This window comes from Ips typographus, linkage group LG13, assembly GCF_016097725.1.
Source record: "Ips typographus isolate SLU linkage group LG13, UJ_Ityp_2.0, whole genome shotgun sequence".
Classification (NCBI taxonomy): domain Eukaryota; kingdom Metazoa; phylum Arthropoda; class Insecta; order Coleoptera; family Curculionidae; genus Ips; species Ips typographus.
In genome coordinates, this window is record NC_138434.1 from 3,984,903 (window position 1) to 4,002,549 (window position 17,647).

Here is a 17,647-nt window from a genome sequence, read left to right on the forward strand (position 1 = left end):
TAACAGCCTTTTTGACTTTCTGAACGTTTTCATGTAGTTTAAAGTCTGAGAAAGTCAATTTTGAAACTTCTGATGCCAAATTAATTTCCTTAAGTCTTTTTAACTGTCATCCTGATAATTTTCAATGTGAATCAAAGCATTTTAAGTAAATTTTGAAGCTTCTTAAGTCAAATTAAAGCTTCAGAGAACTATTTAACAGCCTTTTTGATTTTCTGAACGTTTTCATGTAGTTTAAAGTCTTCTGATACCAAATTAATTTCCTTAAGTCTTTTTAACTGTCATCCTGATAATTTTCAATGTTAATCAAAGCATTTTAAGTCAATTTTGAAGCTTCTTCAGTCAAATTAAAGCTTCAGAGAACTATTTAACAGCCTTGTTGACTTTCTGAACGTTTTCATGTAGTTTAAAGTCTGACAAAGTCAATTTTGAAACTTCTAATGCCAAATTAATCTCCTTAAGTCTTTTTACCTGTCATCCTGATCATTTTTAATGTTAATCAAAGCATTTTAGGTCAATTTGGAAGCTTCTTAAGTCAAATTAAAGCTTCAGAGAACTATTTAACAGCCTTTTTGACTTTCTGAACGTTTTCATGTAGTTTAAAGTCTGAGAAAGTCAATTTTGAAACTTCTGATGCCAAATTAATTTCCTTAAGTCTTTTTAACTGTCATCCTGATAATTTTCAATGTGAATCAAAGCATTTTAAGTAAATTTTGAAGCTTCTTAAGTCAAATTAAAGCTTCAGAGAACTATTTAACAGCCTTTTTGACTTTCTGAACCTTTTCATGTAGTTCAAACTCTGACAAAGTCAATTTTGAAACTTCTGATGCCAAATTAATTTCCTTAAGTCTTTTTAATTGTCATCCTGATCATTTTTAATGTTAATCAAAGCATTTTAGGTCAATTTTGAAGCTCCTTAAGTCAAATTAAAGCTTCAGAGAACTATTTAACAGCCTTTTTGACTTTCTGAACGTTTTCATGGAGTTTAAAGTCTGAGAAAGTCAATTTTGAAACTTCTGATGCCAAATTAAGTTTCTTAAGTCTTTTTAATTGTCATCCTGATCATTTTTAATGAGAATCAAAGCATTTTAGGTCAATTTTGAGGCTTCTTAAGTCAAATTAAAGCTTCAGAGAACTATTTAACAGCCTTTTTGACTTTCTGAACCTTTTCATGTAGTTCAAACTCTGACAAAGTCAATTTTGAAACTTCTGATGCCAAATTAATTTCCTTAAGTCTTTTTAATTGTCATCCTGATCATTTTTAATGTGAATCAAAGCATTTTAGGTCAATTTTGAGGCTTCTTCAGTCAAATTAAAGCTTCAGAGAACTATTTAACAGCCTTTTTGATTTTCTGAACCTTTTCATGTGGTTTAAAGTCAATTTTGAAACTTCTGATGCCAAATTAATCTCCTTATGTCTTTTTAATTGTCATCCTGATCGTTTTCAATGTGAATCAAAGCATTTTAGGTGAATTTGGAAGCTTCTTAAGTCAAATTAAAGCTTTAGAGAACTATTTAACAGCCTTTTTGATTTTCTGAACGTTTTCATGTAGTTGAAACTCTGACAAAGTCAATTTTGATACTTCTGATGCCAAATTAATCTCCTCATGTCTTTTTAACTGTCATCCTGATCATTTTTAATGTGAATCAAAGCATTTTAGGTCAATTTTGAAACTTCTGATGCCAAATTAAGTTCCTTAAGTCTTTTTAGCTGTCATCCTGATCATTTTCAATGTGAATCAAAGCATTTTAGGTCAATTTTGAAGCTTCTTAAGTCAAATTAAAGCTTCAGAGAACTATTTAACAGCCTTTTTGATTTTCTGAACGTTTTCATGTAGTTGAAACCCTGACAAAGCCAATTTTGAAACTTCTGATGCCAAATTAATTTCCTTAAATCTTTTAGCTGTCATCCTGATCATTTTCAATGTGAATCGAAGCATTTTAAATCAATTTTGAATGCTTCTTAAGTAAAATTAAAGCTTCAGAGAACTATTTAACAGCCTTTTTGACTTTCTGAACCTTTTCATGTAGTTTAAACTCTGAGAAAGTCAATTTTGAAACTTCTGATGCCAAATTAATTTCCTTAAGTCTTTTTAATTGTCATCCTGATCATTTTTAATGTAAATCAAAGCATTTTAAGTCAATTTTGAAGCTTCTCAAGTCAAATGAAAGCTTTAGAGAACTATTTAATAGCCTTTTTGACTTTCTGAACCTTTTCATATAGTTTAAACTCTGACAAAGTCAATTTTGAAACTTCTGAAGCCAAATTAAGTTCCTTAAGTCTTTTTGATTGTCATCCTGATCATTTTTAATGAGAATCAAAGCATTTTAGGTCAATTTTGAGGCTTCTTCAGTCAAATTAAAGCTTCAGAGAACTATTTAACAGCCTTTTTGACTTTCTGAACGTTTTCATGTAGTTTAAAGTCTGACAATGTCAATTTTGAAACTTCTGATGCCAAATTAAGTTCCTTAAGTCTTTTTAGCTGTCATCCTGATCATTTTCAATGTGAATCAAAGCATTTTAGGTCAATTTTGAGGCTTCTTCAGTCAAATTAAAGCTTCAGAGAACTATTTAACAGCCTTGTTGACTTTCTGTACGTTTTCATGTAGTTTAAAGTCTGAGAAAGTCAATTTTGAAACTTCTGAAGCCAAAGTAATTTCCGTAAGTCTTTTTAATTGTCATCCTGATCATTTTTAATGTGAATCAAAGCATTTTAAGTAAATTTTGAAGCTTCTTAAGTAAAATTAAAGCTTCAGAGAACTATTTAACAGCCTTTTTGACTTTCTAAACCTTTTCATGTAGTTGAAACTCTGACAAAGTCAATTTTGAAACTTCTGATGCCAAATGAATTTCCTTAGCTGTCATCCTAATCATTTTCAATGTAAATCAAAGCATTTTAGGTCAATTTTGAAGCTTATTAAGTCAAATTAAAGCTTCAGAGAACTATTTAACAGCCTTTTTGACTTTCTGAACGTTTTCATGGAGTTTAAAGTCTGAGAAAGTCAATTTTGAAACTTCTGATGCCAAATTAAGTTTCTTAAGTCTTTTTAATTGTCATCCTGATCATTTTTAATGAGAATCAAAGCATTTTAGGTCAATTTTGAAGCTTCTTAAGTCAAATTAAAGCTTCAGAGGACTATTTAACAGCCTTTTTGACTTTCTGAACCTTTTCATGTAGTTCAAACTCTGACAAAGTCAATTTTGAAACTTCTGATGCCAAATTAAGTTTCTTAAGTCTTTTTAATTGTCATCCTGATCATTTTTAATGAGAATCAAAGCATTTTAGGTAAATTTTAAGGCTTCTTCAGTCAATTTAAAGCTTCAGAGAACTATTTAACAGCCTATTTGAATTTCTGAACGTATTCATGTAGTTGTAACTCTGAAAAAGCCAATTTTGAAACTTCTGATGACAAATTAATTTCCTTAATAAAGCTTGTAACTTAAAAACCTAATTTACAATGCATTTTCATAAAGTTTCTGTTCAAATTATAAACTTTGTTTTGGTGCAGTCACTTGGTTAATGCTACGTAATTTCCATGTTTAAATAGGGAGACTCATGAAGATTTTACAAAACATTCTAAACACATTAAGCTATATTGTGTAACTTTAACCACTCTGTATAATGCAATTAAAGGGCAAACACTTGTACCAATTATTATCATAAGTACACAAGGAAATCTTGTCCTTCAAACCACTTTATAGGCTTATCATACGTTTGGTAGTACAGAGAATGTTTAAAAACCATATTAAGAACGTGTGTCAAAATTTTTCAAGAAACTTAACCTAAAAACCTTCTCAGAGATGCGGGAATGCTGTACGGCCCGTGGGGTACTATGGTACCTGGTGTTTTTCGGGTTCGCTGTCAACTACATGATCCGGATCAATCTGAACATTGCTATTGTTGCTATGATCCAACCTAAACCGAGCAGTAACGTTTCATTGACTAGTGAGTGTTTGGCTAGGGATTTGGAGGTGGTACCCTCACCACAAAACAACTCACCACTTAATGTGGTAAGTCCACTGCACTATTTACATTTCTTTGTGCTCAAATTAGTTGGTTTAAGGTACCAAACTTGGTGAGCACCACCTCTATTCCTTTAAACTTGAATGAGCAAAGCAGGTTCGTTTGGAACGAAAAAGTTCAAGGTACCACCGGTCAGTTACCAATTTATCACCATTAAGATATTGCCTATTCCAGGTTATGTGCTTGGAAGCTTCTTTTGGTTGCACTGGGTCACCCAAGTACCAGGAGGTTTACTGGCCAGCAAATATGGTACTAAAAGGGTGTTTGGATTTTCCAATTTTTCTGGTGTGGTACTGTGCTTTTTTATACCGTATTTCGCCAAGTTGGGTTCCATGTACCTTATGGCACTAAGGCTGGTGCAAGGACTATTATTGGTAGGTACAGGGTGTCTCATTATAAATGGTCCCCCCCCCCCTTTAACTTTATGGTTTTAGAAAAAAATCATTTTTATACAAAAGTTTTAGAATTTGTTCTCAATATTTGAACGCAACTTACTTGAATTATACAGGATGTTCTAAAAAATTGTGACAGAACAAACTTATGTTTTTTTTAAATGGATCACCCTGTATATTATTCAACAGTTAAATAGGGCACATCGAGACAATTTCAACGATATATGGTATGTTGGATTTATCTGTAATACTTTTCTCAAAAAATAAGAAAAACTTCTTTTTTTTTCAAACCACCCTGTGATTGTTAATTCAAAATCAGTTTGCGCAGCATTCAGTTTAAACGTCAATAACTCGGTTATTTGACAAGTGACAGTAAAAGTGATTAGAAATAAAATTGTAGAGGATATTCCGAGGTTTCCAAAAATACCATTAAATCAGGTGATCGATTTTACCGTTTGGCCGCTAGAGGACGTCAAAGTTGACCGTTAATTCAAAACCAATCAGCTGCGCAGCACTCAGTTTAAACGTCAATAACTCGGTTATTTGACCAGTGACTGTAAAAGTGATTAGGAATAAAATTGTAGAGAACATTCCGAGGTTTCCAAAAATATCATAAAATCAGGTGATCGAGTTTACCCCGTTTGGCCGCTAGGGGGCGTCAAAGTTGACCGTTAATTCAAAACTAATCAGCTGTGCAGCACTCAGTTTAAACGTCAATAACTCGGTTATTTGACAAGTGACAATTAAAGTAATTAGAAATAAAATTGTAGAGGGCATTCCGAGGGCTCCAAAAATATCATAAAATCAGGTGATCGAGTTTACCGTTTGGCCGCTAGAGGGCGTCAAATTTGACCGTTAATTCAAAACCAATCAGCTGCCCAGCACTCAGTTTAAACTCGGTTATTTGACAAATGACAGTAAAAGTGATTAGAAACGAAAATGTACAGGGCATTCCGAGGGTTCCAAAAATATCATTAAATCAGGTGATCGAGTTTACCGTTTGGCCGCTAGAGGGCGTCAAATTTGACCGTTAATTCAAAACTAATCAGCTGTGCAGCATTCAGTTTAAACGTCAATAACTCGGTTATTTGACAAGCGACAGTAAAAGTGATTAGAAATAAAATTGTAGAGACCATTTCACGGTTTCCAAAAATACCATCAAATCAATTTATAGAGTTCACCGTTTAGCCGCTAGAGGACGTCAAAATTGACCGTTAATTCAAAACCAATCAGTTGCGCAGCACTCAGTTTAAACGTCAATAACTCGGTTACTTGACACGTGACAATTAAAGTAGAAATAAAATTGTAGAGGGCATTCCGAGGGCTCCAAAAATATCATAAAATCAGGTGATTGAGTTTACCGTTTGGCCGCTAGAGGGCGTCAAAGTTGACCGTTAATTCAAAACCAATCAGCTGCGCAGCACTCAGTTTAAACGTCAATAACTCGGTTATTTGACAAGTGACAATTAAAGTAATTAGAAACGAAATTGTAGAGGGCATTCCGAGGGCTCCAAAAATATCATTAAATCAGGTGATCGAGTTTACCCCGTTTGGCCGCTAGGGGGCGTCAAAGTTGACCGTTAATTCAAAACTAGTCAGCTGTGCAGCACTCAGTTTAAACGTCAATAACTCGGTTATTTGACAAGTGACAATTAAAGTAATTAGAAATAAAAATGTAGAGGATATTCCGAGGTTTCCAAAAATACCATTAATTCAGGTGATCGATTTTACCGTTTGGCCGCTAGAGGACGTCAAAATTGACCGTTAATTCAAAACCAATCAGCTGCGCAGCACTCAGTTTAAACGTCAATAACTCGGTTATTTGACAAGTGACAGTAAAAGTGATTAGAAATAAAATTGTAGAGAACATTCCGAGGTTTCCAAAAATATCTCAAATCAGGTGATAAAGTTCACCGTTTGGCCGCTAGGGGGCGTCAAAGCTGACCGTTAATTCAAAACCAATCAACTACGCAGCACTTAGCTTAAACGTCAATAACTCGGTTATTGTGACACGTGACAGTAAAAGTGATTTAGAAATAAAATTGTAGAGAATACTCCGAAATTTCCAAAAAGACCGTTCAATCAGGTGATCGAGTTCACCGTTTGGCCGCTAGAGCCCGTCAAATTTGACCGATAATTCAAAACCAATCAGCTGCGCAGCACTCAGTTTAAACGTCAATAACTCGGTTATTTGAGAAGTGACAGTAAAAATGATTAGAAATAAAATTGTAGACAACATTCCGAGGTTTCCAAAAATATCATCTAATCAGTTGATCGAGTTCACCGTTTATCCGCTAGAGAGCGTCAAATTTGACCGTTAATTCAAAACCAATCAGTTGCGCAGCACTGTTTAAACGTCAATAACTCGGTTATTTGACAAGTGGCAGTAAATGTGATTAGAAATAAAATTGTAGAGGACATTCCGAGGTTTCCAAGTTTGGTCTGTAATACTTTTTTGGGACATCTTGTATAATTCATGTAAGTTACCTTCAAATCTTTAAAACAAATTCTAGAAATTTTGTATAAAATTTTGTTTTCTAAAATCATAATCAAAAAAGTTAAAAGGGTATAATGAGACACCCTGTATGAAAAATCATTTAATGGAAATACCATAAAAGTTTTTTGAATAGGGTTTCTGTTGGCCTTCAATGCACGACATGACAGCGCGATGGATCCCCCCAAACGAGCGTAGCAAATTCGTCACCGCCTACTTAGGTTGAACCCCAGTGATATACAGGGTGGTCACACTATTAGCTCTATTTTGCAGGTAGTTCAGTGGGTACCGCCATCACTTACCCGATTTGTGGGTTTATAATCCACAATTGGGGTTGGGAGTACGTTTTCTACGCGAGTACCATTTTTGGTACTCTGTGGTTTGTGGCTTGGTGGTGTTTGGTGCACGACAGTCCCAGTCAACATCCTCGAATCTCGGATCAGGAAAAGGAGTACATTTTGAGCAGTTTAGGGCAAAGTGTTGCCAAAAAAAAGGTGAGAATGGTTTGTCTCTGTAATTTCCATATTTAAGTAGGGAGTGAGTGAACATTTTACACTTTAGTGTTAAAAAGTGAATCTAAGGGTAAATTTTTAAAGTTATTTTCCAGGCTCCCGTACCATGGTCGGCCATTTTGTCGAATTGTACCGTTTGGATGAACGTTCTGGCACAATGGGGCGGTTTATGGGGTATGTTTACCCTAATGACCCAGGCACCCACCTACTTTAAGTTTATTCACGGCTGGAATATACGGGCTGTAAGTGGTCCCTAGTTTCGATCTTGCTTGCATCATCCAGGTTGTGGTGTATTTTTCAGACTGGAGTGCTGTCCGGACTGCCCCACATCCTGAGAATGCTATTTGCTTTCGTCTTCTCCCAGATCGGGGATTATTTGCTGAGATCGAACAAAATGTCCAGGACGAATGTCAGGAAATTGGCAACGGCTTTTTGTGAGTAATCTACCCCGTTTCCCTCCCCGGGCAGAATATAATCCCATTTTCCCGTTTTCCAATGCATATTTTATGAAGTTCTCCAGGGTTTTATACCGCTTTGATTTTCTGAGTAAGATGTTTTAAGGGCGTAAGCCGATTTGTTTCGGTTTAAAAGCTTCACAAAATGGTTCCTTAGACGTAAATTAGGTTATCAAGGACCGATTACATAAACATTCTCAGCCCTTCGTGCACCGTGGTAAACATGTTTGACCAGTGGCGGCTCGTAGTAAATTTGAAAGGTAGTGCACAAAACTAGGGGCAATTAGTGAAAATTTTTTTGAGACCATGTCCAAACTACCTTTTCATAATTTTGCTAATTTTTTAGTTTTTGAACCAATTTTCATGATTTTGATCAATTTTCATAATTTTGCAAATTTTTTAGTTTTAGAACCAATTTTCATGTTTTGATCAATTTTCATGATTTTGCTCATTTTTTAGTTTTTAAACCAATTTTCATGTTTTGATCAATTTTCATGATTTTGCTCATTTTTTAGTTTTTGAACCAATTTTCATATTTTGATCAATTTTCATGATTTTGCTAATTTTTTAGTTTTTGAACCAATTTTCATGATTTTGATCAATTTTCATAATTTTGCTCATTTTTTAGTTTTTAAACCAATTTTCATGTTTTGATCAATTTTCATGATTTTGCTCATTTTTTAGTTTTTAAACCAATTTTCACGATTTTTATCAATTTTCATAATTTTGCTCATTTTTTAGTTTTTAAACCAATTTTCATGTTTTGATCAATTTTCTTGATTTTGCTCATTTTTTAGTTTTTGAACCAATTTTCATATTTTGATCAATTTTCATGATTTTGCTCATTTTTTAGTTTTTGAACCAATTTTCATGATTTTGATCAATTTTCATAATTTTGCTAATTTTTTAGTTTTTAAACCAATTTTCATGTTTTGATCAATTTTCATGATATTGCTCATTTTTTAGTTTTTGAACCAATTTTCATGATTTTCAATTTTTTTGAAAAGTGAAAAATTGAAAAATTGCTTTTTTTGTGCTTATTTCACCTAATTTAAGGTTCTTTTGCCTAAATATGCCCTTTGCTGTGCACTGGAACCCTTATAAAGCAATATAAAAATTTGCCAAAATTGCACTTTTGACAAAAATTTAATTTTTTTACTTTTTGAAAAATCGTAGCTTTTTTATTTAAATGCGCAGAAAATTCGTTCCTACACCATTCGAAAAAGCATAAAAAATACCACAAGGACGAAACTGACAGTTGCAATGGATTCCTTGACCCCAAATTAGTCGAAAACGAGTACCATCAACCCTATGCTATTTCGATCCAAAATTGCAAATGCGCAAATTGCAAATGGCCTCCACAAGCGTCATTTTGACATTTTCGTAAAAAATCAAGTTTGTACTCGTTTTCTACTATATCGAGGATGAGGAATTCAGTGGTGACGTTCATTTTTTCACAATTTGTATTTGAACCCATTTTTTTAATAAAAAGACAATCTTTTTAAACTGAGTGACAGATACAGATTGAATGCCTGCAGAAATGGATTCCTTGACCCCAAATTAGTCGAAAACGAGTACCATCAACCCTATGCTATTTCGATCCAAAATGGCGGAAATTGCAAATGGCCTGCACAAGCGTCATTTTGACATTTTCGTAAAAAATCAAGTTTGTACTCGTTTCCTACTAAATCGAGGATGGGGAATTCAGTGGTGACGTTAATTTTTGCGTAACTCTCCCCCAAACCCAGATTTTTACGAAAATTTAAGTTTCCCGAACTGAGTAACATATACGGACAAACTGACTGCAGAAATGGATTCCTTGACCCCGAATTAGTCGAAAACGAGTACCATCAACCCTATGCTATTTCGATCCAAAATGGCGGAAATTGCAAATGGCCTGCACAAGCGTCATTTTGACATTTTCGTAAAAAATCAAGTTTGTACTCGTTTTCTACTAAATCGAGGATGGGGAATTCAGTGGTGACGTTAATTTTTGCGTAACTCTCCCCCAAACCCAGATTTTTACGAAAATTTAAGTTTCCCGAACTGAGTAACATATACGGACAAACTGACTGCAGAAATGGATTCCTTGACCCCGAATTAGTCGAAAACGAGTACCATCAACCCTATGCTATTTCGATCCAAAATGGCGGAAATTGCAAATGGCCTGCACAAGCGTCATTTTGACATTTTCGTAAAAAATCAAGTTTGTACTCGTTTTCTACTAAATCGAGGATGGGGAATTCAGTGGTGACGTTAATTTTTGCGTAACTCTCCCCCAAACCCAGATTTTTACGAAAATTTAAGTTTCCCGAACTGAGTAACATATACGGACAAACTGACTGCAGAAATGGATTCCTTGACCCCAAATTAGTCGAAAACGAGTACCATCAACCCTATGCTATTTCGATCCAAAATGGCGGAAATTGCAAATGGCCTGCACAAGCGTCATTTTGACATTTTCGTAAAAAATCAAGTTTGTACTCGTTTTCTACTAAATCGAGGATGGGGAATTCAGTGGTGACGTTAATTTTTGCGTAACTCTCCCCCAAACCCAGATTTTTACGAAAATTTAAGTTTCCCGAACTGAGTAACATATACGGACAAACTGACTGCAGAAATGGATTCCTTGACCCCAAATTAGTCGAAAACGAGTACCATCAACCCTATGCTATTTCGATCCAAAATGGCGGAAATTGCAAATGGCCTGCACAAGCGTCATTTTGACATTTTCGTAAAAAATCAAGTTTGTACTCGTTTTCTACTAAATCGAGGATGGGGAATTCAGTGGTGACGTTAATTTTTGCGTAACTCTCCCCCAAACCCAGATTTTTACGAAAATTTAAGTTTCCCGAACTGAGTAACATATACGGACAAACTGACTGCAGAAATGGATTCCTTGACCCCGAATTAGTCGAAAACGAGTACCATCAACCCTATGCTATTTCGATCCAAAATGGCGGAAATTGCAAATGGCCTGCACAAGCGTCATTTTGACATTTTCGTAAAAAATCAAGTTTGTACTCGTTTTCTACTAAATCGAGGATGGGGAATTCAGTGGTGACGTTAATTTTTGCGTAACTCTCCCCCAAACCCAGATTTTTACGAAAATTTAAGTTTCCCGAACTGAGTAACATATACGGACAAACTGACTGCAGAAATGGATTCCTTGACCCCAAATTAGTCGAAAACGAGTACCATCAACCCTATGCTATTTCGATCCAAAATGGCGGAAATTGCAAATGGCCTGCACAAGCGTCATTTTGACATTTTCGTAAAAAATCAAGTTTGTACTCGTTTTCTACTAAATCGAGGATGGGGAATTCAGTGGTGACGTTAATTTTTGCGTAACTCTCCCCCAAACCCAGATTTTTACGAAAATTTAAGTTTCCCGAACTGAGTAACATATACGGACAAACTGACTGCAGAAATGGATTCCTTGACCCCAAATTAGTCGAAAACGAGTACCATCAACCCTATGCTATTTCGATCCAAAATGGCGGAAATTGCAAATGGCCTGCACAAGCGTCATTTTGACATTTTCGTAAAAAATCAAGTTTGTACTCGTTTCCTACTAAATCGAGGATGGGGAATTCAGTGGTGGCGTTAATTTTTGCGTAACTCTCCCCCAAACCCAGATTTTTACGAAAATTTAAGTTTCCCGAACTGAGTAACATATACGGACAAACTGACTGCAGAAATGGATTCCTTGACCCCGAATTAGTCGAAAACGAGTACCATCAACCCTATGCTATTTCGATCCAAAATGGCGGAAATTGCAAATGGCCTGCACAAGCGTCATTTTGACCTTGTCATTTTCGTAAAAAATCAAGTTTGTACTCGTTTTCTACTAAATCGAGGATGGGGAATTCAGTGGTGACGTTAATTTTTGCGTAACTCTCCCCCAAACCCAGATTTTTACGAAAATTTAAGTTTCCCGAACTGAGTAACATATACGGACAAACTGACTGCAGAAATGGATTCCTTGACCCCAAATTAGTCGAAAACGAGTACCATCAACCCTATGCTATTTCGATCCAAAATGGCGGAAATTGCAAATGGCCTGCACAAGCGTCATTTTGACATTTTCGTAAAAAATCAAGTTTGTACTCGTTTCCTACTAAATCGAGGATGGGGAATTCAGTGGTGACGTTAATTTTTGCGTAACTCTCCCCCAAACCCAGATTTTTACGAAAATTTAAGTTTCCCGAACTGAGTAACATATACGGACAAACTGACTGCAGAAATGGATTCCTTGACCCCGAATTAGTCGAAAACGAGTACCATCAACCCTAACCAAAATGGCGGCCATTTTGATTTTTTTTTTTATAATGTCTTTACGGCTTAGGTTTGATCGAATTTTTGGATGTGAACGAGGAAAACGACAGTTTATCATTCAATTTTTTTGAAAAATTTTAAAGTGCTTTTTTTCTACTTATTTCACCTAATTTAAGGTTCTTGTGTATAAATATGCCCCTCGCTGTGCATTGGAACCCTTATAGAGCAAAATAAAAAATTGCACTTTTGACAAAAATTGCATTTTTTTACTTTTTGAAAAATCGTAGCTCTTTTATTTAAATTCGCAGGAAATTCGTTCCTACGCCATTCGAAAAAGCATAAAAAATACTACAAAATGGGTTAAAAATGGCCTCTGTAGCTCCTCATGTTACCGAGATATTGAATTTCAAATAGGACCGAAAAAAATTTAGGTAGGAAATACCGGAGGCATTTTAAAAAATCGCGAAGAAAAAGAACACGTGACTGATAAGAAAAACCCCGAGTGCACAATCTAATTGTGCCGGAGCCGCCCCTGTGTTTGACCCCTTTAAGTTTCGGTAACTAAGGGCAATTTTGTCAAGTTCAGTTAACTCGTAACTTTTAATTTAACTACTAGTTTTTCCTTTTAGGTTGCATAGGTCAAGGCATCTTTATGATGGCCTTGTCCTACTCAGGCTGTGACGCAATGGCCGCCATTGTTTTTTTGACTTTGGCCGTGGCCATGAACGGTTCAGTGTCCACTGGCCCTTTAGCCAGTGTTGTCGATATTAGTCCCAATTATGCAGGTAAAGTTTAAAAATTTGTTAAACTATTAAAAAATGTTGTCCAGTACAAGTCTGTTTAGAGCAATTAATTATGAGTCTGGATTGAAAAGCACTAAAATCGTGAAAAAAAGCGATTGAAAAGCAAAATTATTTTCCTTAAAAAAGCATCAAAACCTGTAAAAAAAAGCTTTAAAAAAGCACTCTTTCAGAGATGCAATTTTTTTTACTTTTTTGAGTTCAATTTCTCGAATTCAAGCTTTTAAACTGCTTTAGAAGTATACAGAAGATTTTAAACTGTTTTGAAAACTTTCAACTACTTGATGAGCCTTTGGAAGGTTTTGGACAACATAAAGAGCATATTGAAAATTCTGGAATGATTTAGAGACATTTGGAAACTCTTAGACGGTTCTAGAATTTTTTGGAAAATATAGACTGTTTTGAAATTTTTTGGGAGCTTCTTGACTAGTTGAAGAGCATTTGGAATCTTTTAGACTGTTCTAAAAGCTTTTGGAAGCTTCTAGATTGTTTTAGAAAGACTGCTTCAGAAGCATTTTGGAGTTTCTGTAGTGTTTTGAAATCTTTTTAGATTACTTTAGGAGCATAGAAGGTTCTGGACTGCTTTTAAAGCATTTGAAACCTTGTAGAAGGTTCTAGAATTTTTTGGAAGCTTTTCAACTGCTTTAAAATCATACGGAAACTTTTAGACTGTCTTGAAATGATTTTAAAGCTTCTAAACTAGATAACAAGCATTTGAAAGGTTTGAGACTGCTTTGGAAGCATTTTAGAGTTATTTTTGTAGTATTTTGAAATCTTTTTAGACTACTTTAGGAGCTTTTTAGATCTGGAGAGTTTAAAAAGCATTGCAAATTTTGGACTGCTTTAAAAGCATTTGAAAACTTAAACACGAAACATGCGCTACGGACGCTTTAAGACTTCCTTGACATTTTTTTAGAGCTTCTAGACTAGTTGAAGATCTCTTGGAAGCCTTTAGAAGATTCTATAAGCTTCTGGAAGCTTCTAGACTATTTTGGAAGGATTTCGATTGCTTAAGAAGCATTTTAGAGTTTCTGTAGTGTTTGTTCATTTGTTTGTAAATCTAACAGTTTTCGAGACATTTTCCAAAAACTACTTTAATGCACTTTTTACCGAAAATTAGTTCAAAAATCTTACACCCTGTATCTTGGTTATTTTTGGAAGAACAGGATGGTTCAATCACTCTAAACAATCGTCTTAAACTGCTCTTTTCAGTGGTGTAGATCAAAAAGTGGTATCTAAAAAATTGTGTACAGGGTGAGCAAAAATATTTATTCACTAACAATTTTGTGCACACCATGTATACAGGCAACAGCATTCAAGTTTAAACGTTCCGTAGTTTGCTTTAGTGGTTAATTAGGAACAATTTTGCACTATTTCAGTTTTTTTTTAAATCTAACCGTTTTCGAGATATTTTTCAAAAACTACTTTGATGCACTTTTTAACGAAAATTAATGCAAAATTTGAACACCCTGTATCTTGGTTATTTTTCGGAGTTCAGGGTGGTTCAACCACTAAAAAGAATCGTCTTGGACTGCTCTTTTCAGTGGGGTAGAGCAAAAAATTGTATCTAAAAAATTGTGTACAGGGTGAGCAAAAATAATTGCCCACTAACAATTTTGTGCACACCCTGTATACAGGCAACGGTATTCAAGTTTAAACGTTACGCAGTTTGGTTTAGTGGTTCATTAGGAACAATTTTGCACCTTTTCCGTTTTTTTGTAAATTTAACCGTTTTCGAGATATTCTTCAAAAACTACTTTGATGCACTTTTTACCGAAAATTAGTTCAAAATTTGAACACCCTGTATCTTGGTTATTTTTCGGAGTTCAGGGTGGTTCAACCACTAAAAAGAATCGTCTTGGACTGCTCTTTTCAGTGGGGTAGAGCAAAAAATTGTATCTAAAAAATTGTGTACAGGGTGAGCAAAAATAATTGCACACTAACAATTTTCTGCACACCCTGTATACAGGCAACGGTATTCAGGTTTAAACGTTACGCAGTTTGGTTTAGTGGTTCATTAGGAACAATTTTGCACCTTTTCCGTTTTTTTGTAAATTTAACCGTTTTCGAGATATTCTTCAAAAACTACTTTGATGCACTTTTTATCGAAAATTAGTTCAAAATTTGAACACACTGTATCTTGGTTATTTTTCAGAGTTCAGGGTGGTTCAACCACTAAAAAGAATCGTCTTGGACTGCTCTTTTCAGTGGGGTAGAGCAAAAAATTGTATCTAAAAAATTGTGTACAGGGTGAGCAAAAATAATTGCCCACTAACAATTTTCTGCACACCCTGTATACAGGCAACGGTATTCAGGTTTAAACGTTACGCAGTTTGGTTTAGTGGTTCATTAGGAACAATTTTGCACCTTTTCCGTTTTTTTGTAAATTTAACCGTTTTCGAGATATTCTTCAAAAACTACTTTGATGCACTTTTTACCGAAAATTAGTTCAAAATTTGAACACCCTGTATCTTGGTTATTTTTCGGAGTTCAGGGTGGTTCAACCACTAAAAAGAATCGTCTTGGACTGCTCTTTTCAGTGGGGTAGAGCAAAAAATTGTATCTAAAAAATTGTGTACAGGGTGAGCAAAAATAATTGCCCACTAACAATTTTGTGCACACCCTGTATACAGGCAACGGTATTCAAGTTTAAACGTTACGCAGTTTGGTTTAGTGGTTCATTAGGAACAATTTTGCACCTTTTCCGTTTTTTTGTAAATTTAACCGTTTTCGAGATATTCTTCAAAAACTACTTTGATGCACTTTTTACCGAAAATTAGTTCAAAATTTGAACACCCTGTATCTTGGTTATTTTTCGGAGTTCAGGGTAGTTCAACCATTAAAAAGAATCGTCTTGGACTGCTCTTTTCAGTGGGGTAGAGCAAAAAATTGTATCTAAAAAATTGTGTACAGGGTGAGCAAAAATAATTGCCCACTAACAATTTTGTGCACACCCTGTATACAGGCAACGGTATTCAGGTTTAAACGTTACGCAGTTTGGTTTAGTGGTTCATTAGGAACAATTTTGCACCTTTTCCGTTTTTTTTGTAAATTTAACCGTTTTCGAGATATTCTTCAAAAACTACTTTGATGCACTTTTTACCGAAAATTAGTTCAAAATTTGAACACCCTGTATCTTGGTTATTTTTTGGAGTTCAGGGTGGTTCAACCACTAAAAAGAATCGTCTTGGACTGCTCTTTTCAGTGGGGTAGAGCAAAAAATGGTATCTAAAAAATTGTGTACAGGGTGAGCAAAAATATTTATCCACTAACAATTTTCTGCACACCCTGTATACAGGCAACGGTATTCAAGTTTAAACGTTACGCAGTTTGGTTTAGTGGTTCATTAGGAACAATTTTGCACCTTTTCCGTTTTTTTGTAAATTTAACCGTTTTCGAGATATTCTTCAAAAACTACTTTGATGCACTTTTTATCGAAAATTAGTTCAAAATTTGAACACACTGTATCTTGGTTATTTTTCGGAGTTCAGGGTGGTTTTACCACTCAAATGAATCGTCTTGGACTGCTCTTTTCAGTGGGGTAGAGCAAAAAATTGTATCTAAAAAATTGTGTACAGGGTGAGCAAAAATAATTGCCCACTAACAATTTTGTGCACACCCTGTATACAGGCAACGGTATTCAAGTTTAAACGTTACGCAGTTTGGTTTAGTGGTTCATTAGGAACAATTTTGCACATTTTCCGTTTTTTTGTAAATTTAACCGTTTTCGAGATATTCTTCAAAAACTACTTTAATGCACTTTTTACCGAAAATTAGTTCAAAATTTGAACACCCTGTATCTTGGTTATTTTTCGGAGTTCAGGGTGGTTCTACCACTCAAATGAATCGTCTTAAACTGCCCTTTTCAGTGGTGTACAGCAAAAAATGGTATCTAAAAAATTGTGTACAGGGTGAGCAAAAATATTTATCCACTAACAATTTTGTGCACACCCCGTATACAGGCAACAGCATTTAAGTTTAAACGTTCCGTAGTTTGCTTTAGTGGTTAATTAGGAACAATTTTGCACTATTTCAGTTTTTTTTAAAATCTAACCGTTTTCGAGATATTCTTCAAAAACTACTTTGATGCACTTTTTACCGAAAATTAGTGCAAAACTTGAACACCCTGTACCTTTGTTATTTTTGGAAGTTCAGGGTAGTTCAACCACTCATAAGAATTGTCTTAAATTGCTCTTTTCAGTGGTGTAGAGCAAAAAATTGCATCTAAAAAATTGTGTACAGGGTGAGCAAAAATAATGACCCACTAACAATTTTCTGCACACCCTGTATACAGGAAAGTGTATTGAAATTCAAACGTTCCGTAGTCTAGTTTAATGGACCATTAGGAAAAATTTTGTTCTCTTGCAGTTTTTTTCTAAATCTCACCGTTTTCGAGATATTTACTAAAAACCACTTTAATTCAGGCGGTCAGTATAGTAGGCCAAGAAAAACCTTCATTTGGACAAAATTTCGGTGCATTTTCCCAGAAAATCGCGAATAACTTGATTATTTGAAAAGTTCCGTATAGACACATTAAATGATCGTAAGTAGGTAATCTTTGGAGCTATCACGTGACGTTGAGCGGGCACCGCTAACTTGCCACGTCTGGCCGCTAGAGGGCGTCAGACTTGATTACCTTTTTTCGGACATTTTTCTAAATATCTCGAAAACGGTATGAGATAGCAGTGCGAAAT

The 17,647-nt window shown here is 35.0% G+C and overlaps 1 protein-coding gene across 2 annotated transcripts in view; it reads left to right on the forward strand.

Moving 5' to 3' along the window:
* The window catches only part of NaPi-T (Na[+]-dependent inorganic phosphate cotransporter), a 30,211-nt gene that overhangs the window by 11,520 nt on the left and 1,044 nt on the right, over window positions 1-17,647 (forward strand). The window contains exons 2-9 of one of the 2 annotated variants that reach the window (XM_081991578.1): window positions 3,798-4,009; window positions 4,063-4,144; window positions 4,197-4,396; window positions 7,045-7,129; window positions 7,182-7,402; window positions 7,516-7,662; window positions 7,722-7,854; window positions 12,783-12,938. In XM_081991578.1, the coding sequence (XP_081847704.1) occupies window positions 3,798-4,009; window positions 4,063-4,144; window positions 4,197-4,396; window positions 7,045-7,129; window positions 7,182-7,402; window positions 7,516-7,662; window positions 7,722-7,854; window positions 12,783-12,938 (1,236 nt within the window). The remainder of the gene's footprint in view (window positions 1-3,797; window positions 4,010-4,062; window positions 4,145-4,196; window positions 4,397-7,044; window positions 7,130-7,181; window positions 7,403-7,515; window positions 7,663-7,721; window positions 7,855-12,782; window positions 12,939-17,647) is intronic. The other variant, XM_081991579.1, reaches the window with a different exon arrangement.